This window comes from Danio aesculapii, chromosome 18 (genome assembly GCF_903798145.1).
Source record: "Danio aesculapii chromosome 18, fDanAes4.1, whole genome shotgun sequence".
Taxonomy (NCBI): Eukaryota; Metazoa; Chordata; class Actinopteri; order Cypriniformes; family Danionidae; genus Danio; species Danio aesculapii.
This window is the reverse complement of record NC_079452.1, coordinates 26520912-26536828: the sequence shown is the minus strand read 5'-3', so window position 1 is coordinate 26536828 and position 15917 is coordinate 26520912. Positions and strand designations below refer to the sequence as shown.

General features: G+C 34.6%; 1 protein-coding gene across 1 annotated transcript in view; it reads left to right on the top strand.

Moving 5' to 3' along the window:
* Window positions 1–15917, top strand: part of LOC130245889 (transcription initiation factor TFIID subunit 4) — a 235191-nt gene that overhangs the window by 45270 nt on the left and 174004 nt on the right. Inside the window, exon 9 of the mRNA XM_056478679.1 lies at window positions 591–705. Coding sequence (XP_056334654.1) covers window positions 591–705 — 115 coding nt within the window. The remainder of the gene's footprint in view (window positions 1–590; window positions 706–15917) is intronic.

Below are 15917 nucleotides of genomic sequence, written 5' to 3'. Positions count from 1 at the left end.
TCAAGTGAACTCTAAAAGCTTACAGATGCATCACAAAAGTAAAATTTTAGCATCAAATCTATTTAATAGTCAGAAAAAAACTCACAATGCAGAAAATTCTAATGTTACTTTAATACCTTTATGCAAAATGCAGTGTTTTTGCATGAAATATGACGAGTCTAAAAAAATGGCAGAATTAATTTACTGCAAAAAAAAAATCCAATTAAAAAAGAAAAATGAATTTTATTGAAAACATTAGGCAGTTATTTAAATTTCTGTTATTATTGATATTATTATTAGTATTTCATTATTAAATGGTTTAATTTTATGACTGAAGGTGTCCTAATCTTAAAGTCAAGTAAACTCAAAGCCTGCAGATGCACAACAGTAAAACTTTAACATCAAATCTATTAAATAGTCAGAAAAAACTCACAATGCAGAAAATCCTAATGTTTGTGTATTTTTCTAAACATCTTTATGCACAATGCAGTGTCTTTGCATGAAATATGACATGCGTCTGCCAGAGCTGACCTGCTTGAGCTCCAGCCAGAAGCATGTTTGATAGGTGTGTGTGTGCGCGTTTGTGATAATGCAGTATTGTGTTTTCCCAGGTACTTTAGGGAAGCCTGCGGCCCTCCAGACAGGCAGATGCCCCGCGGGCGTCACCATCCAGCTCTCAGCAAACCAGAAGAACAAGCTGAATGACCCTGGAGGAGGAACATTCAGGTACAGCCGTGAGCTGCTGCAGTACCGGCCGCGGGCACACGGGGGCAGCGCGCCACCAGCCTCCAGATCAGTAGCCCCGGCGGCCCTCACACTCACAGGCAGACACATGCTCATAATAAATAACATGCACGATATTGAAATCATGAACACCTCAAAATACAGTGGACGATCATTTATTATTGAACATTTTAGAGTGTTTTTAAAGGGGTAGTTCACGCAAAAATATAATATAATCACCCTTTACTTGTTCCAAACCTTTAGAAGGTTCTTTTTTATGAAGAAAGAAACTCCTAAAGTTTTGAATCAATTAAACACATGCCAATATTCAGTTGTGATCATGAACATGCATAAAACATGCACAATATTTATATCATTAGCACTTCAAAATACTGTGACTAGATTTAAGAGTGTTTTTAAAGGGATAGTTCACACAAAATTATAAGTTCTGTCATCATTTACTCATTCTTTCAAACCTGTTTGAGTTTCTTTATTCTTTTGAACACAAAGGAAGATATTTTGAAGGAAGCTGGAAACCTGTAACCATTGGCTTCAATAGTAGGAAAAACAAATACTATGGAAGTCGATGGTTACAGGTTTTCAGCATTCTTCAAAGTGTCTTCTTTTGTGTTTAACAACAGAAAGCAACTACTAAAGGTTTGAAACAATTAGACACATATTCAGTCGTGATTATAAATCAACATGCACAATATTGATATCATGGGCATTTCAAAACACAGTGTATAGTTATTTAAGATTTTAAAGTGTTTTTAAAGGGATAGTTCACGCAAAAAATTTGAATTCTGTCATCATTTACTCATTCTTTCAAACCTGTTTGAGTTACTTTATTCTGTTGAAAACAATGGAAGATATTACGAAGGTATCTGGAGGCCTATTGACGTCCAATGAGACAGAGGAAAAAACATATACTGTAGAAGTCAACGGTTCCAGATTTTCAGCATTCATAAAAATCCCTTCTTAAGAGAACAGAATAAACTCTTAAAGGTTTGAAACCACTTGAGGGAGAGTAAATAGTGTGTGAGTTTTCATTTTTGGGTGAACTCTTTTCCTACTTTTGAAGTTAATGGTTACAGGGTTCCAGCTTTCTTTCTTTGTGTTCAACAGTACAACTCAAACTAGTTTGGATCACGTGGAGGATGAGCAGATTTTCAGTTTTGGTGAACTGTCCCTTTAAAACAAATCCCTAAATTAAACAAAATTATATAATAACTACTATGCATTTATATTTATTATTAGATGTTAAATGCATTTCATTTTAGACATAGTTAGCAGCTAAGGCAATGTCTGTATATATTTTATTCAATCGTATGTTTATTTTTTGTTGTTGAATTTATGAAAAAAAGATGACAGTAATATCGACGCAGTGGCGCAGTAGGTAGTACTGTCGCCTCACTGCAAGAAGGTCACTGGTTCGAGTCTCGGCTGGGTCAGTTGGCGTTTCTGTGTGGAGTTTGCATATACAGGTGAATTGGGTAGGCTAAATTGTCCAAATTGTATGAATGTGAGTAAGTGTGTATGGATGTTTCCCAGAGGAGGGTTGCAGCTGCAAGGGCATCTGCTGCGTAGAGCATATGCTGGATAAGTTGGCGGTCCATTCCACTGTGGTGACCCCAGATTATTAAAAGGACTAAGCCGAAAAGGAAATGAATAAATGAATGAGATGACAGTAATAGTTTAGTATAATTTACTATTATATTTTTTGTACATATTTGTACATTTTTCTAAAAATTAATGTAATTAATTAAGTAATGTATTTGAAACAGCTTGGAAATAGTAGATCATTATTTGTTGTAATTTATTGTAATAATTTTTTCGCCTACATTTTATCAATTATAACAAAAGTTTATATATTTTGAGATTTTGGAGAAAAGTTAGCATGTATTTGTTTCATAAGTATGATACACTTCTTTTAAAATAATGTCATATTTATATTTTGTAAAAAAAAAAAAGTATCTAATTTATCCAAAACTGTTACACTCACTGGCCACTTTATTAGGTACACCTGTCCAACTGCTCGTTAACGCAAATTCCTAATCAGCCAATCACATGACAGCAACTCAATGCATTTAAGCATGTAGACATGGTCAAGACGATCTGCTGCAGTTCAAAGCGAGCATCAGAATGGGGAGGAAAGGGGATTTAAGTGACTTTGAACGTGGCATGGCATGGTGCCAGACGGGGTGCTCTGAGTATTTCAGAAACTGCTGATATACTGGGATTTTCACACACAACCATCTCTAGGGTTTACAGAGAATGGCCTGACAAAGAGGAAATATCCAGTGAGCGGCAGTTCTGTGGTGCAAATGCCTTGTTGATGTCAGAGGAGAATGGCCAGACTGGTTCCAGCTGATAGAAAGGCAACAGTTACTCAAATAAGCACTCGTTACAACCGAGGCCTGCAGAAGAGCATCTCTGAACACACAACACGTCCAACCTTGAGGCGGATGGGCTACAGCAGCAGAGGACCACACCGGGTGCCACTCCTGTCAGCTAACAACAGGAAACTGAGGCTACAATTCACACAGGCTCACCAAAACTGGACAATAGAAGATTGGAGAAACGTTGCCTGGTCTGATGAGTCTCCATTTCTGTTGCCACATTCGGATGGTCGGGTCAGAATTTGGCATCAACAACATGAAAGCATGGATCCATCCTGCCTTGTATCAACAGTCCAGGCAGGTGGTGGTGGTGGTGTAATGGTGTGGGGGAGATTTTCTTGGCACGCTTTGGGTCCATTAGTACCAATTGAGCATCATGTCAACACCACAGCCTACCTGAGTATTGATGCTGACCATGTCCATCCCTTTTTGACCACAGTGTCCCCATCTTCTGATGGTTACTTCCAGCAGAATCATCTCAGACTGGTTTCTTGAACATGACAAGGAGTTCACTGTACTCAAATGGCCTCCACAGTCACCAGAGCTTAATCCAATGGAGCACCTTTGGGATGTGGAGGAACGGGTGATTGGCATCATGGATGTGCAGGCGACAAATCTGCAGCGACTGTGTGATGCTATCATGTCAATATGGAGCAAAATCTCTGAGGAATATTTCCAGTAGCTTGTTGAATCTATAACATGAAGGATTAAAGCAGTTCTGAAGGCAGAAGAGGGTCCAACCTGGTGCTAGTAAGGTGTACCTAATAAAGTGGCCGGTGAGTGTATATTGCTGATTTACAATACAATCATGGAATCGACAGTAAGAAGTATTTGACTGATACTATGATTATTACCATGGTAAACAGCATGTCAGTTTATGAGGGGCAGGAGCTGTGTGTACATGAGAGTGTGTTTGTTTTGGGTGTTTGGGCTCCGTTTCAAACAGAATTTGAAGTCAATATGGTGATGCAACACTCTGCAGTCGTCTACATCTGCACTGAAATCACTAATATGGGTCTCACTCTAACATCCTTCAGTCAAGTCAGGCTTGATTGAGTGAAATCACCTGTGCTTCACTGTGTGTGTGTGTGCGTGCGTGTGTGTGTGTGTGTGTGTGTGTGTGTGTTTTATGTATTAGAGAGTGTGTTTATGTGCTTTAGAGAGAGAGAGAGAGAGTGTGTTTGTGTCTAAGTGTATTTGTGTATTTGTGTATCAAAGAGAGTGTAAGAGTGTTTGTGTGCATATTTTAAGCATTGTGGGAGTGTGTATGTATTAGAAAGAGTTTTGTGAGTTTGAGTGTGTGTACAATGCATATATATGTGTGTGTGTTCATGTGGGTGTGTGTTTTTTATGTATTGTGTGTGTGTGTCACAGGTCACAGAGTTCACAGAGTTCTCTCTCTCCATCTCTCTCTCACTCTCTCTCTACATCTCTCTCTCCATCTCTCTCTCACTCTCTCTCTACATCTCTCTCTCCATCTCTCTCTCACTCTCTCTCTACATCTCTCTCTCCATCTCTCTCTCTCTCACTCTCTCTCTACATCTCTCTCTCCATCTCTCTCTCTCTCTCTCTCTCTCTCTCTCTCTCTCTCTCTCTCTCCATCTCTCTCTCTCTCTCTCTCTCTCTCCATCTCTCTCTCTCTCTCTCTCTCTCTCTCTCTCTCTCTCTCTCTCTCTCTCTCTCTCTCTCGCTCTCTCGCTCTCTCTCCGCTCAGGGCTCTGTCTGGCCACAGGCTCTGATTGATAAACCAATAAATCTTTATCAGTGTGTCTAATTAAGCTGTCAGGTTTGCTTGTTACTGACGACCCTTTAGCCCTCGGCGTGTTTCGTGACTATCAGGCTTTTGATTGGCTGCTCCACACCAAACAACCCATCGCCAATGACAACCAAGTTCAGATGAAAGCTGTCGGTCACTTTAGTTACGATTCACAACTGGACAGAATATTATTTTTTATCAATCTGTGATCAAGAGTGTGACTTCACTCTTTGTTTGTATTAAAGAGAGTGTGTGTGCATATTTTAAGCACTGCAGGAGTGTGTATGTGTTAGAATGTTGGAGTTTGAGTGTGTGTACAATGCATATATATATGTGTGTGTAAATGAGTGTGTGTTCGTGTGGGTGTGTGTTTGTGTGTGTGTGTGTGTGTGTGCGTGTGTGTGTGTGTGTGTGTGTGTATGTTTTTTATGTATTGTGTGTGTGTGTGTGTGTGTGTGTGTGTGTGTGTGTGCGTTAATTGCCATTAGTTGCCAGGTGACAATTCTACTTTAAATTTCTAAGTTAATTATTTTAATTGTGTTAATCATATTTATTACAAGATTTTATGTACTTTGAATTAGAAAAAAACAAGATATTTAATAATTTAATGTTCAATGTAATATACATTTTTAAAATGTTTTTTGTTAAATATTTAGACAATTTCATTTTAATTTTTTTGTAATTTTAGTGCTTATTAATTTAGTGCTTTAAGTTAATATTTTAATATATAAAAAAAAATTATCAAGTATGTAATCAAGTAAATATTTAGAAAAATCAATATATTTTATTATATTTTTATTAATTATTTATAAGTTACGAAAGTTATTTTTTTCCGGGAGAAAAAACAAAACGGGAGGGTGGCGGCAGATGGGTCTGAAATACAGGAGACTCCTGGGAGACGGGAGTGTTGGCAGGTAGAAGCAAGAAGGTCGCTGGTTCGAGTCCCGACCGGGTCAGTTGGCGTTTCTTTTTGCATGTTCTCCCCGTGTTGGCGTGGGTTTCCTCCAGGTGCTCTGGTTTCCCCCAGTCCAAACACATGCGCTATAATGGAATTGTTGAACTAAATTGGCTGTAGTGTATGAGTGTGTGTGTGTGTTAATGAGTGTGTATGGGTGTTTCCCAGTACTGGGTTGCGGCTGGAAGGGCATCCACTGTGTAAAACATATGCTGGAATAGTTGATGGTTCATTCTGCTGTGGGGACCCCTTATAAATACGGGACTAAGCCGAAGGAAAATTAATGAATGAATTAATTAATCTTGTTTTTTAAATATTTAGCCAAGCTCATTTTTAATGTTAGTAATTTTAGTACTTATTAACTTTAAGTTTACATTTTTAACCTTTTTTCATAATCTTAAGAAAAATGAAAATCAAGTATTAAAGCTTATTTAGAAAATTCTATTTGTTTTATAATATTTTTATTATAAATTTTTTTCTCAAGTCCAAAGTATTTGAAAAACGTATTTAATAATTTATATTTTTATGTAATAACATGTAAAAAATGTATCTTGTTAGTTTATTATTAATTTTAGTCATTTTAATATTTATTTTACGTTTGTATTTTTAATCGTATGCTTAAAATAATAATTTTTTATAATATTAGTTAACAACAACACTGTATATCTTTGAATATTTAGCATATTATATATAATATGTGTGTATATATCTATATATAATATTTAAAAATTAAATAAAATCTTGAAAATGAAGTATTAAATGTAGATTTATTTTTATTAACTATTCATTTATTGTTTGGTAAGAACTAAATATTTAGTAATTTTCTTAAATGTTCTCCTTTTCGCAGTCTTTTTGAAAACAATAAATGGACAAAATAATTGATTAAAATCTAAAAATACTAACTATATAGACATTTTCTTATATTTTCAACTTTTTATAGTCTTTCTGAAGACAACAAATAGACAAAATACTTGGTTAAAAGCTCAAAATTCTAACTATATCGTAATTTTCTTGTATTTTAACTTTTTATAGCCTTTCTGAAGACAAAAAATGGACAAAATACTCAATAAAAATCTAAAAATATTAATCATATAGTCATTTTCTTATATTTTCTCCTTTCTATAGTGTTTCTGTAAACAATAGATGGACAAAACCTTGGATAAAAGTAAAAAAAAAAACAATTATATAATAATTTTCATATATTTTTTCCTATTTTCATAGTCTTTCTGAAGACAATAAAGAGACAAAATCCTTGATTAAAATCTAAAAATATTCATTATATAGTAATTTTCTAATATTTTCTTCATTTTATGCTCTTTCTGAAGACAATAAATGGACAATTCTTGGTTAAAAGCTCAAAATACTAACTATATCGTAATTTTCTTGTATTTTATCTTTTTATAGCCTTTCTGAAGACAAAAAATGGACAAAATACTCGATAAAAATCTAAAAATATTAATCATATAGTCATTTTCTTATATTTTTTCCTTTCTATACTCTTTCTAAAGACAATAAATGGACAAAATATTTGGTTAAAATAAAAAAATACTAATTATATAGTCATTTTCTTATATTTTCACCTTTTTATAGTCTTTCTGTAAACAATAGATGGACAAAACTTTGGATAAAAGCTCAAAAAAAAAATTATATAATAATTTTCATATATGTTTTCCTATTTTCATAGTCTTTCTGAAGACAATAAAGGGACAAAATCCTTGATTAAAATCTAATAATATTCATTATATAGTAATTTTCTAATATTTTCTTCCTTTTACGCTCTTTCTGAAGACAATAAATGGACAAAATACTTGGTTAAAAGCTCAAAATACGAACTGTATAGTCATTTTCTTATATTTTCTCCTTTTCATAGTCTTTCTAAAGACAATAAATGGACAAAATCACTGATTAAAATCTAAAAATAATAATTATATATACATTTTCTTATATTTTCTCATCTTTATGCTCTATCTGATGACAATAAATGTACAAAATACTTGGTTAACAGCTCAGAATACTAATTATGTAGTCATTTTTATTATGTTTTCTCCTTTTCAGTCTTTCTGAAGACAACAGATGGTCAAAATACTTGATTAAAAGCTCAAAAATCTAATTGCATGTTAATTTTTATATGTTTTCTCCTTTTCATAGTGTTTCTGAAGACAATAAATGGACAAAACCATTGATTAAAAGCTCAAACGAATGATTTAATAAAGTGAATGTGTCCGGCATGGCTCATTAATAACCCGAGACAGATGAATATACCTCAGTAGTGTATTAACATCGAGCGACGGCCTCCCTCTTGTTGACTTGTGTGTAGTGTGGCTAACGTGCTAGCTCTGCGCAGTGCTAATGGTCTGTGTCAGCTCCTGCCGGGGTGTCAGGACTCATCTCCAGCGTGTCCAGGGTGGCGTTCGGGCCCAGGACGCCTGCAGGGGCTCGGTGTCAGAAACAGAGCTACAGATGCGAGTGGAGCTGGCTGACCTCTGACCTCGGTGACCGCAGGCAAACTCTCTCTAATGCACACTATTAATTAGGACACGGGGAAAAGGAGAGATGTGATTGGGTGGAGAAGCTGTCAGTCATGCTGTGGGAATGTTGTATTAGTTTAAATGCTCACAGTGGAATTCAGTCAGTGTTCATATTTCGTAAAAATCTCTTTATTCATCAGAGGTCAGCACAGCGGAATGAACTGCTAACTATTCCAGCAAATGTTTTACACAGCAGATGCCCTTCCAGCTGCAACCCATTACTGGGAAACACCCATACACACTCATTCTCACACACACACTCCTACACTATGGGAAATTTAGTTCATCAATTCCCAGAGATGTATAAAGTACTAGAGACCCAGACTTAAGTAAAAGTACAAGTACTCTATCAAAAAGTGACTTGAGTAGAAGTAAAAGTGCTCTTTAAGCACCATACTTAAGTGGAAGTACTAAAGTATTCAACATTTTTTGTACTTAAGTATTGCAAGTAGTTTATATAAAATTTACTACTCAAGTACTGAAAGTAAAAGTACAAGTATTGTGTAATGTAGTTATTAAAGAATGCAGTCAAAAGACATCATATTGTTTTGTTTATTTTAAATCTCTTTTTTGGGGGCACGTCATTAAGCAGAACGAAAAGAAACATGACTTACAATACTGTTTTTCTCTCACGCTTGAACCACAGATCTGACAGATTATAACAGCTTTAACACACACCTTTCAAAGTTGTGTGTCACAAAAACAGTCCATAATCCACTCAAAACGCTATTGAAACCCAATTTCGGAGCACAAATTACTGGTTGTAAACGCTGTAAACGAACGTTCTAATTCACTTGATTTTGATTTTATTGTAAAAAAAAAGAAAACGTGTATATTACTGTTAAATGAAAATCTGAAATATTTTATGGCTTATGGCTATGATTTAGTATTCAAAAATGTTTCATTTTGATTATGTTTTAATTAAATTGGTCCTAAACTTCATATTTTTATAGTATATTTATTCATTCTGGTACTTTTACCATAAACCAACATCTCAACCATTTGGTAGAGGCTGATATTTTAGAAATTATGGGATGTGTTGGGGGAAAATGTATTGATTGTGTTAACTAGCGACATTAGGAATTAAGAAATGCAATAAATAAAAAAATTCTATTGGTTTTTTTCTTGGTGTGACAGTTAAATGGTTACTTGTAATAAAATTGTGTCCTTTAATACAGCAGTAAGATATATGAACTGTACCCTTAATTTGACCTGCTCAAAGAAACACTCTTTCTGAATGTATCAAACAAAACTCCAATACATGCACAGAAGACAGTATGAGCATTTATAGCAAATAAACTAATGTAAATATTCTCCCGCCTGCTTTTTAAACGCTGACAGGCGAGGTCTTACACCCCTTTGATTAGTTATTGTCTTCACCTTCTGAACAGAAAGGGCTGCTATCGGCTTTAGAAATGAAAGCGTTGTTCACTAATGGCGGGAAGAACAGCCGCGGTTACAGTCTATGTATGTATAATACGCGGTTATCACAGGTAATCTATAATAGACACAGTGGAGAAAACTTGCACCTCATACACGCCTACCAGGCCAGCGGGTCAAATCTCCAAAGTGAGAGAGGCAGAGATGGGAGTCTCACAACATTTCTCTGTAGCAGTGAAATAGCGGCTCGTGTGCTGTGCCGCCTTCACTCGCCCTCGCGCCTCCGTCCTTCGCCATAGTATTGCGACACCGCACATAGGAGATAAATGACGTCAGTACGTAATAACCCGTTATGATCTATTACTGAACCGATTTCGACCATTTTGACACCTCTAGTAACGAGTAACGATGCAGCTCATAAAAAATCTATCGGAGTAAAAGTATCAAACTCATCGAAAATATGTACTTAAGTAAAAGTGGAAGTAGGAGAAAAAAACAATACTCCAGTAAAGTACAGATACTGCCTTTTAGTACTTAAGTACAGTAGTGAAGTAGTTCTACTTCGTTACTATACATCTCTGTCAATTCCCCTATAGCGCACAGGTTTGGACTGTTGGGGGAAATCAGAGCACCCAGAGGAAACCCACGCCAACACGGGGAGAACATGCAAACTCCACACAGAAATGCCAACTGACCCAGCTGGGACTTGAACCAGCGACCTTCTTGCTTTGAGGCCACAGTGCTAATTATATGTTCATATTTTAGTATTTTATTATGTAGTATTTTAGTATTTTTTAATATCTAGAATTTTCCATATTTTAGAATTTTATTTTTATTGTATTGTAGTATTTTTCAGAGATGTATAAAGTACTAGAGACCCAGACTTGAGTAAAAGTACAAGTACTCTATCAAAAAGTGACTTGAGTAGAAGTAGAAGTGCTCTTTAAGCACCATACTTAAGGGAAGTACTAAAGTATTCAACATTTTTTGTACCTAATGGCCCGTTTCCACTGAGTGGTACGGTACGGTTCGGTTTGGTACGCTTTTATGGCCGTTTCCACTGTCAAAAGGTGTACTGAACCGAACCGTACCGTACCACTTTTCCGGCACCCTTTTCGAAAGGGTACCAAACACGAGAAAGGGTACCAAAAGGCGGAGCCACACGCGTAGCTGAAGGCTATTGGTTTACAGAGATACGTCATTCGCTTGCGCAACAAGCCAGAATGAAAACAAAAAACCGCCATGTTTGAAATACACAGCGAGAGATTATAGCGGAATTATATATACATATAATAACGAGCCATGCTCAATCTGGGCTCAAACAAACCTTGTCGCCGTCTTGATGAACAGCCACAAAGCCAAGAAAAAGAGCAGATTTACCCTGTGCCCCGTAGTTTTTTACGAGCCAGTCTGAGGTGCGAGCGGTTTCGCTTTCTTCCTTGCGCTTGTGCGCGTCTAACATTATATCTGAAATAACAAACTTCTTGAGCTGATGATGATAACCTGCGCTTGATTATTGACGTGCTTTTGAAACCCGATCCTGTCAGACAAACGCGAGAGTGAAGAAACAAAGGAGAAGCCGGAAAAAAGGAGCACATTATTATTCAGCAAACGTAAACAAAATGCCATGTATAGCTAACTTATTATCTTCACCTTTTGGACTAATATGAACTGGGAATGATGGAATTACTCTCTAACAGAGGCGACATGTGCTGCTGAAGATTACAGACATAGATGAGGTTTTCACTGACTGTAGCCTATATTTTGTGTTGTTTTGAACCTAAATACTGATGAAATGTCTGCTATATGTAGTTCTTCTGTAGTTGGTAACATATCGGAGACTGTAAAGGGCTGTATGTGTTTATATATGTTCATTTATTTAGTTATTTAATATAATTACAGACGTTACAGTAGGCTGTTTCACACTGTCATTAATCTGCAGTTATAATCAACTCATGTTCATAGAAAAGTTAGTAATAAACATTTCTACACAAGTATTTATGTATATGAAGCATCTGTGTTGTGAGAAGTGCTTCTCATATGATATGTAAGTGACCCGTACAGCTTTATTGTAGACATTTCCTTGAGCGAGAATGACGTCGACTGAAACTTTCTGTCATACACCACGCCCACCAAAAGGGTACCCTTGTTAGTGGAAACGCAAGCCTGATAAACGTGACCCATACCAAACCGTACCGTACCAGTCAGTGGAAACGAGCCATAAGTATTGCAAGTAGTTCATATCAAAATTTACTACTCAAGTAGTAAAAGTACAAGTATTATGTAATGTAGTTATTAATGAAAAGAGTCAAAAGACATCATATTGTTTTGTTTATTTTAAATCTCTTTTTTGGGGGGGCACGTGATTAAGCAGAACGAAAAGAAACATGGATTACGGTACTGTTTTTCTCTTGCACTTGAACCACAGATCTGACAGATTATAACGGCTTTAACACACACCTTTCAAAGTTTTGTGTCACAAAAACACTCCATAATCCACTCAAAACGCTATTGGAGCCCATTTTCGGATCGCAAATTACCGGTTGTAAACGCTGTAAACGGAAGTTCTAAACATTCTACTGGTCGCTATGGCGCCCTCTATGCAGTAGCCAAGAAAAAGGTCTATAATTGTAACGAGTAGCGCTGTGAATCTACACTGGTCTCACAGTTTGGTTCGGTTACGATTATCATGCCATCGATTCGGTTCAATTTGATATCTCAGTGCATTGACGATGCTTTCCATACATAATTACATTTGTTTCTTCACAACACAAGAATTTTTAAAATTAAAATCTATAAATATATTTATATTTCTATATTATTTATAATACAATATTGTTCTTTAGTACAGCAGTCAGATATATGAACTGTACCCTTAATTTGATCTGCTCAAAGAAAACACTCTTTCTGAATGTATCAAGCAAAACTCCAATACATGCACAGAAGACAGTATGAGCATTTATAGCAAATAAACTCATGTAAATATTATCCCGCTTGCTTTTTGAGCGCTGACAAGCAAGGTCTTTGGTTATTGTATTCACCCGCTCAACAGAAAGGGCTGCTATCGGCTTTAGAAATGAAAGCGATGTTCAGCGATGGCAGGAAGAACAGCCGCGGTTATAGTCTGTATGTGCATAATACGTGGTGATCCAGCCTGATCTCACGAGAAAACGTAAGTATTTTACGTTTTGTCAGTTTAGTGGCTAATTCGTACGAATTCGTACGAGTTCATTCGTATGAATTTATACGATTTAAAAAAGGAGGTGTGGCACCTAACCCCACCCCTAAACCCAACCGTCATTGGGGGATGAGCAAATCGTACGAAAATGTACGAATTAGATCGTACGAACTAATACGAATTAGCCACTAAATCAAAAGTTACGAATTGCCGTGAGATTGTGTCAGGTGATCAGGTAATCTGTAATAGACACAGTGAAGAAAACTCGCACCTCAGACACGCTTGTGTCTGGATCCACAAGTAGCGCTTTAACAGCCAAGAGGAGAGGAAAAGTTACCTCACGAACACGCCAGCGGGTCAAATATCCAAAATGAGAGAGGCAGAGATGGAGTTTTACAGCATTTCTCCCTAGTAGTGAAATAGCAGCTCATGTGCTGTGCCACCTTCATTGTAGCTAGATCGTTATTTACTCGCCCTCGCCTCCTTCGCCATAGTATTGCGACATCGCGCACAGGAGATAAATGACGTCAGTACATAATAACCGGTTATGATCTGAACCGATATCAATAATTTTGACACCTCTAGTAACGAGTAACGATGCAGCTCATAAAAAATCTATCAGACTAAATGTGTTAAACTCATGGACAATATGTACTGAAGTAAAAGTGGAAGTAGGAGAAAAAACAATTCTCCAGAAGAGTACAGATACAGATACAATCTTTCAGTACTTAAGTACCGTAGTGAAGTAGTTCTACTTCGTTACTATACATCTCTGATTATTTTTTTTCATATTTTAGTATAGTATTTTTGTAATATTGTAGTGTTTTTTTTATAATTTAATTTAATTTAATTTAATTTAATTTAATTTAATTTAATTTAATTTAATTTAATTTAATTTAATTTAATTTAATTTAATTTAATTTAATTTAATTTAATTTAATTGACCTCTGACCTCAGTGACCCTCAATGCTCTCTAATGCACTTTATTAATTAGGACATGATTGCCTGGGCAACAGGGAAGAGGAGAGATGTGATTGGGTGGAGAAGCTATCAGTCACACTGAGGAAATGTTATATTTGTCTGAACGCTCACATTGCTGTTGTTGTTTTTTTTTGTATTTTGTAATTTTATTTTTGTATTTATTGTTTTGTTTTATTTTTTATGTTTATAATTTTTCAATTTTTAGGATTTTACTTTTGTAGTATTATAGTATTTGTTTCATATTTAGAGTAACACTCCAAACACAGACCAGCTTGAAATTTAATTTAATAATTTAATTCAATTTATATTCATATTTTAGAATTTAATGTTTATAGTACTTTAGTATTTTTATGTTTATAATTTTTCATATTTTAGTGTTTTATTTTTGTGGTGTTATCGTTTTCTGTCATATTTAGAAATCTTTCGTATTTTCGTATTTTATTTTTGTAGTGATATGGTGTTTTTATATTTAGAATTTTTCATAATTTAGAATTGTATTTTTGTAGTGTTATAGTATTTGTTTCATATTTAGAGGAACACTCAAACACAAAACAGCTTTAAATGAAACTAATTGAAGATTAATATTTTAGAATTTTACTTTTGTAGTATGAGGTTATTTTTATATTTTAAATTGTTCATATTTTAGTGTTTTGTAGCTTTGTAATTTTATTTCATATTTTGAATACTTTCTTATTTTTGATGTTTTATTTTTTCATATTTATAATGTTTTATTGTATTATAGTATTTTTATATTTAGAACTTTTGTACATTTTAGAATGTAACTTTTGTAGTATTATAATATTATTTTTCATGATTAGAAATCTTTCAGATTTTAGAATTTTGTTTTTGTAAGATTATAGGAATTTTTGTCAGATTTTTACTTTTGTGATGATATATTTTTTTTGTCAAAATTAGCAATCTTTTATATTTTAGAATTTTCCTTTTTTAGTGTTATAGTATTTGTTTCATATTTAGAGTCTTTTAATTTAATTTAGTTTTGTTTAGTTATGTTTGTTTTTTTAATTTAATTTAATTTAATTTAATTTAATTTAATTTTATTTTATTTTATTTTATTTTATTTTATTTTATTTTATTTTATTTTATTTTATTTTATTTTATTTTATCAATGATAAAAATGCAGATGAGAGTGGAGCTGGGTGACCTCTGACCTCTGACTGCAGGGCCGCTGGCGCAGTAAACTTTCTTACGTGCCCTAATTAGGACACGATTGCCAGGGCAACAGGGAACAGAAGAGATGTGATTGGGTGGAGAAGCTGTCAGTCACGCTGAGGAAATGTTATATTTGTCTGAATACTCAGTGGTGATTTCTTTCATATTTCAGAATTTTTATTTTTGTAGTGTTGTAGTACATATTTCTCATATTTAGAATTTTTTTCACATTTTAGGGTATTATATTAGTAGTATTTTTGTTGTGTTATAGTGTTTTTTACATTTAATTTAATTTAATTTAATTTAATTTAATTTAATTTAATTAATTTAATTTAATTTAATTTAATTTAATTTAATTTAATTTAATTTAATTTAATTTAATTTAGATGGGAGTGGAGCTGGGTGACCTCTGACCTCAGTGACTGCAGGGAAACTCTCTCTAATGTGCCCTAATTAGGACATGATTGCCAGGGCAACAGGGAAAAGGAGAGATGTGATTGGGTGGAGAAGCACTGTCACACTAAGGCAATGCTATATGTGTCTCAATGCTTTGAGTGGAATTCAGTCAGTGTTGTTTTTGTAGTATTATAAAAAAAAATCATATTTATTTATTTTCTTTCCGGCTTAGTCCCTTTATTAACTATTTAACTCTATTTTTAGAGAACATGCAAACTTCACACAGAATTGCCAACTGACCAAGCCGAGGCTCGAACCAGCGACCTTCTTGCTGTGAGGTGACAGCACTACTTACCGCGTCGCCTCTTTGTCGTATTTTAGAAATTTATTTTTGTTGTATTTTTCATATTTTAGAGTTAGAATATATATATATATATATATATATATATATATATATATATATATATATATA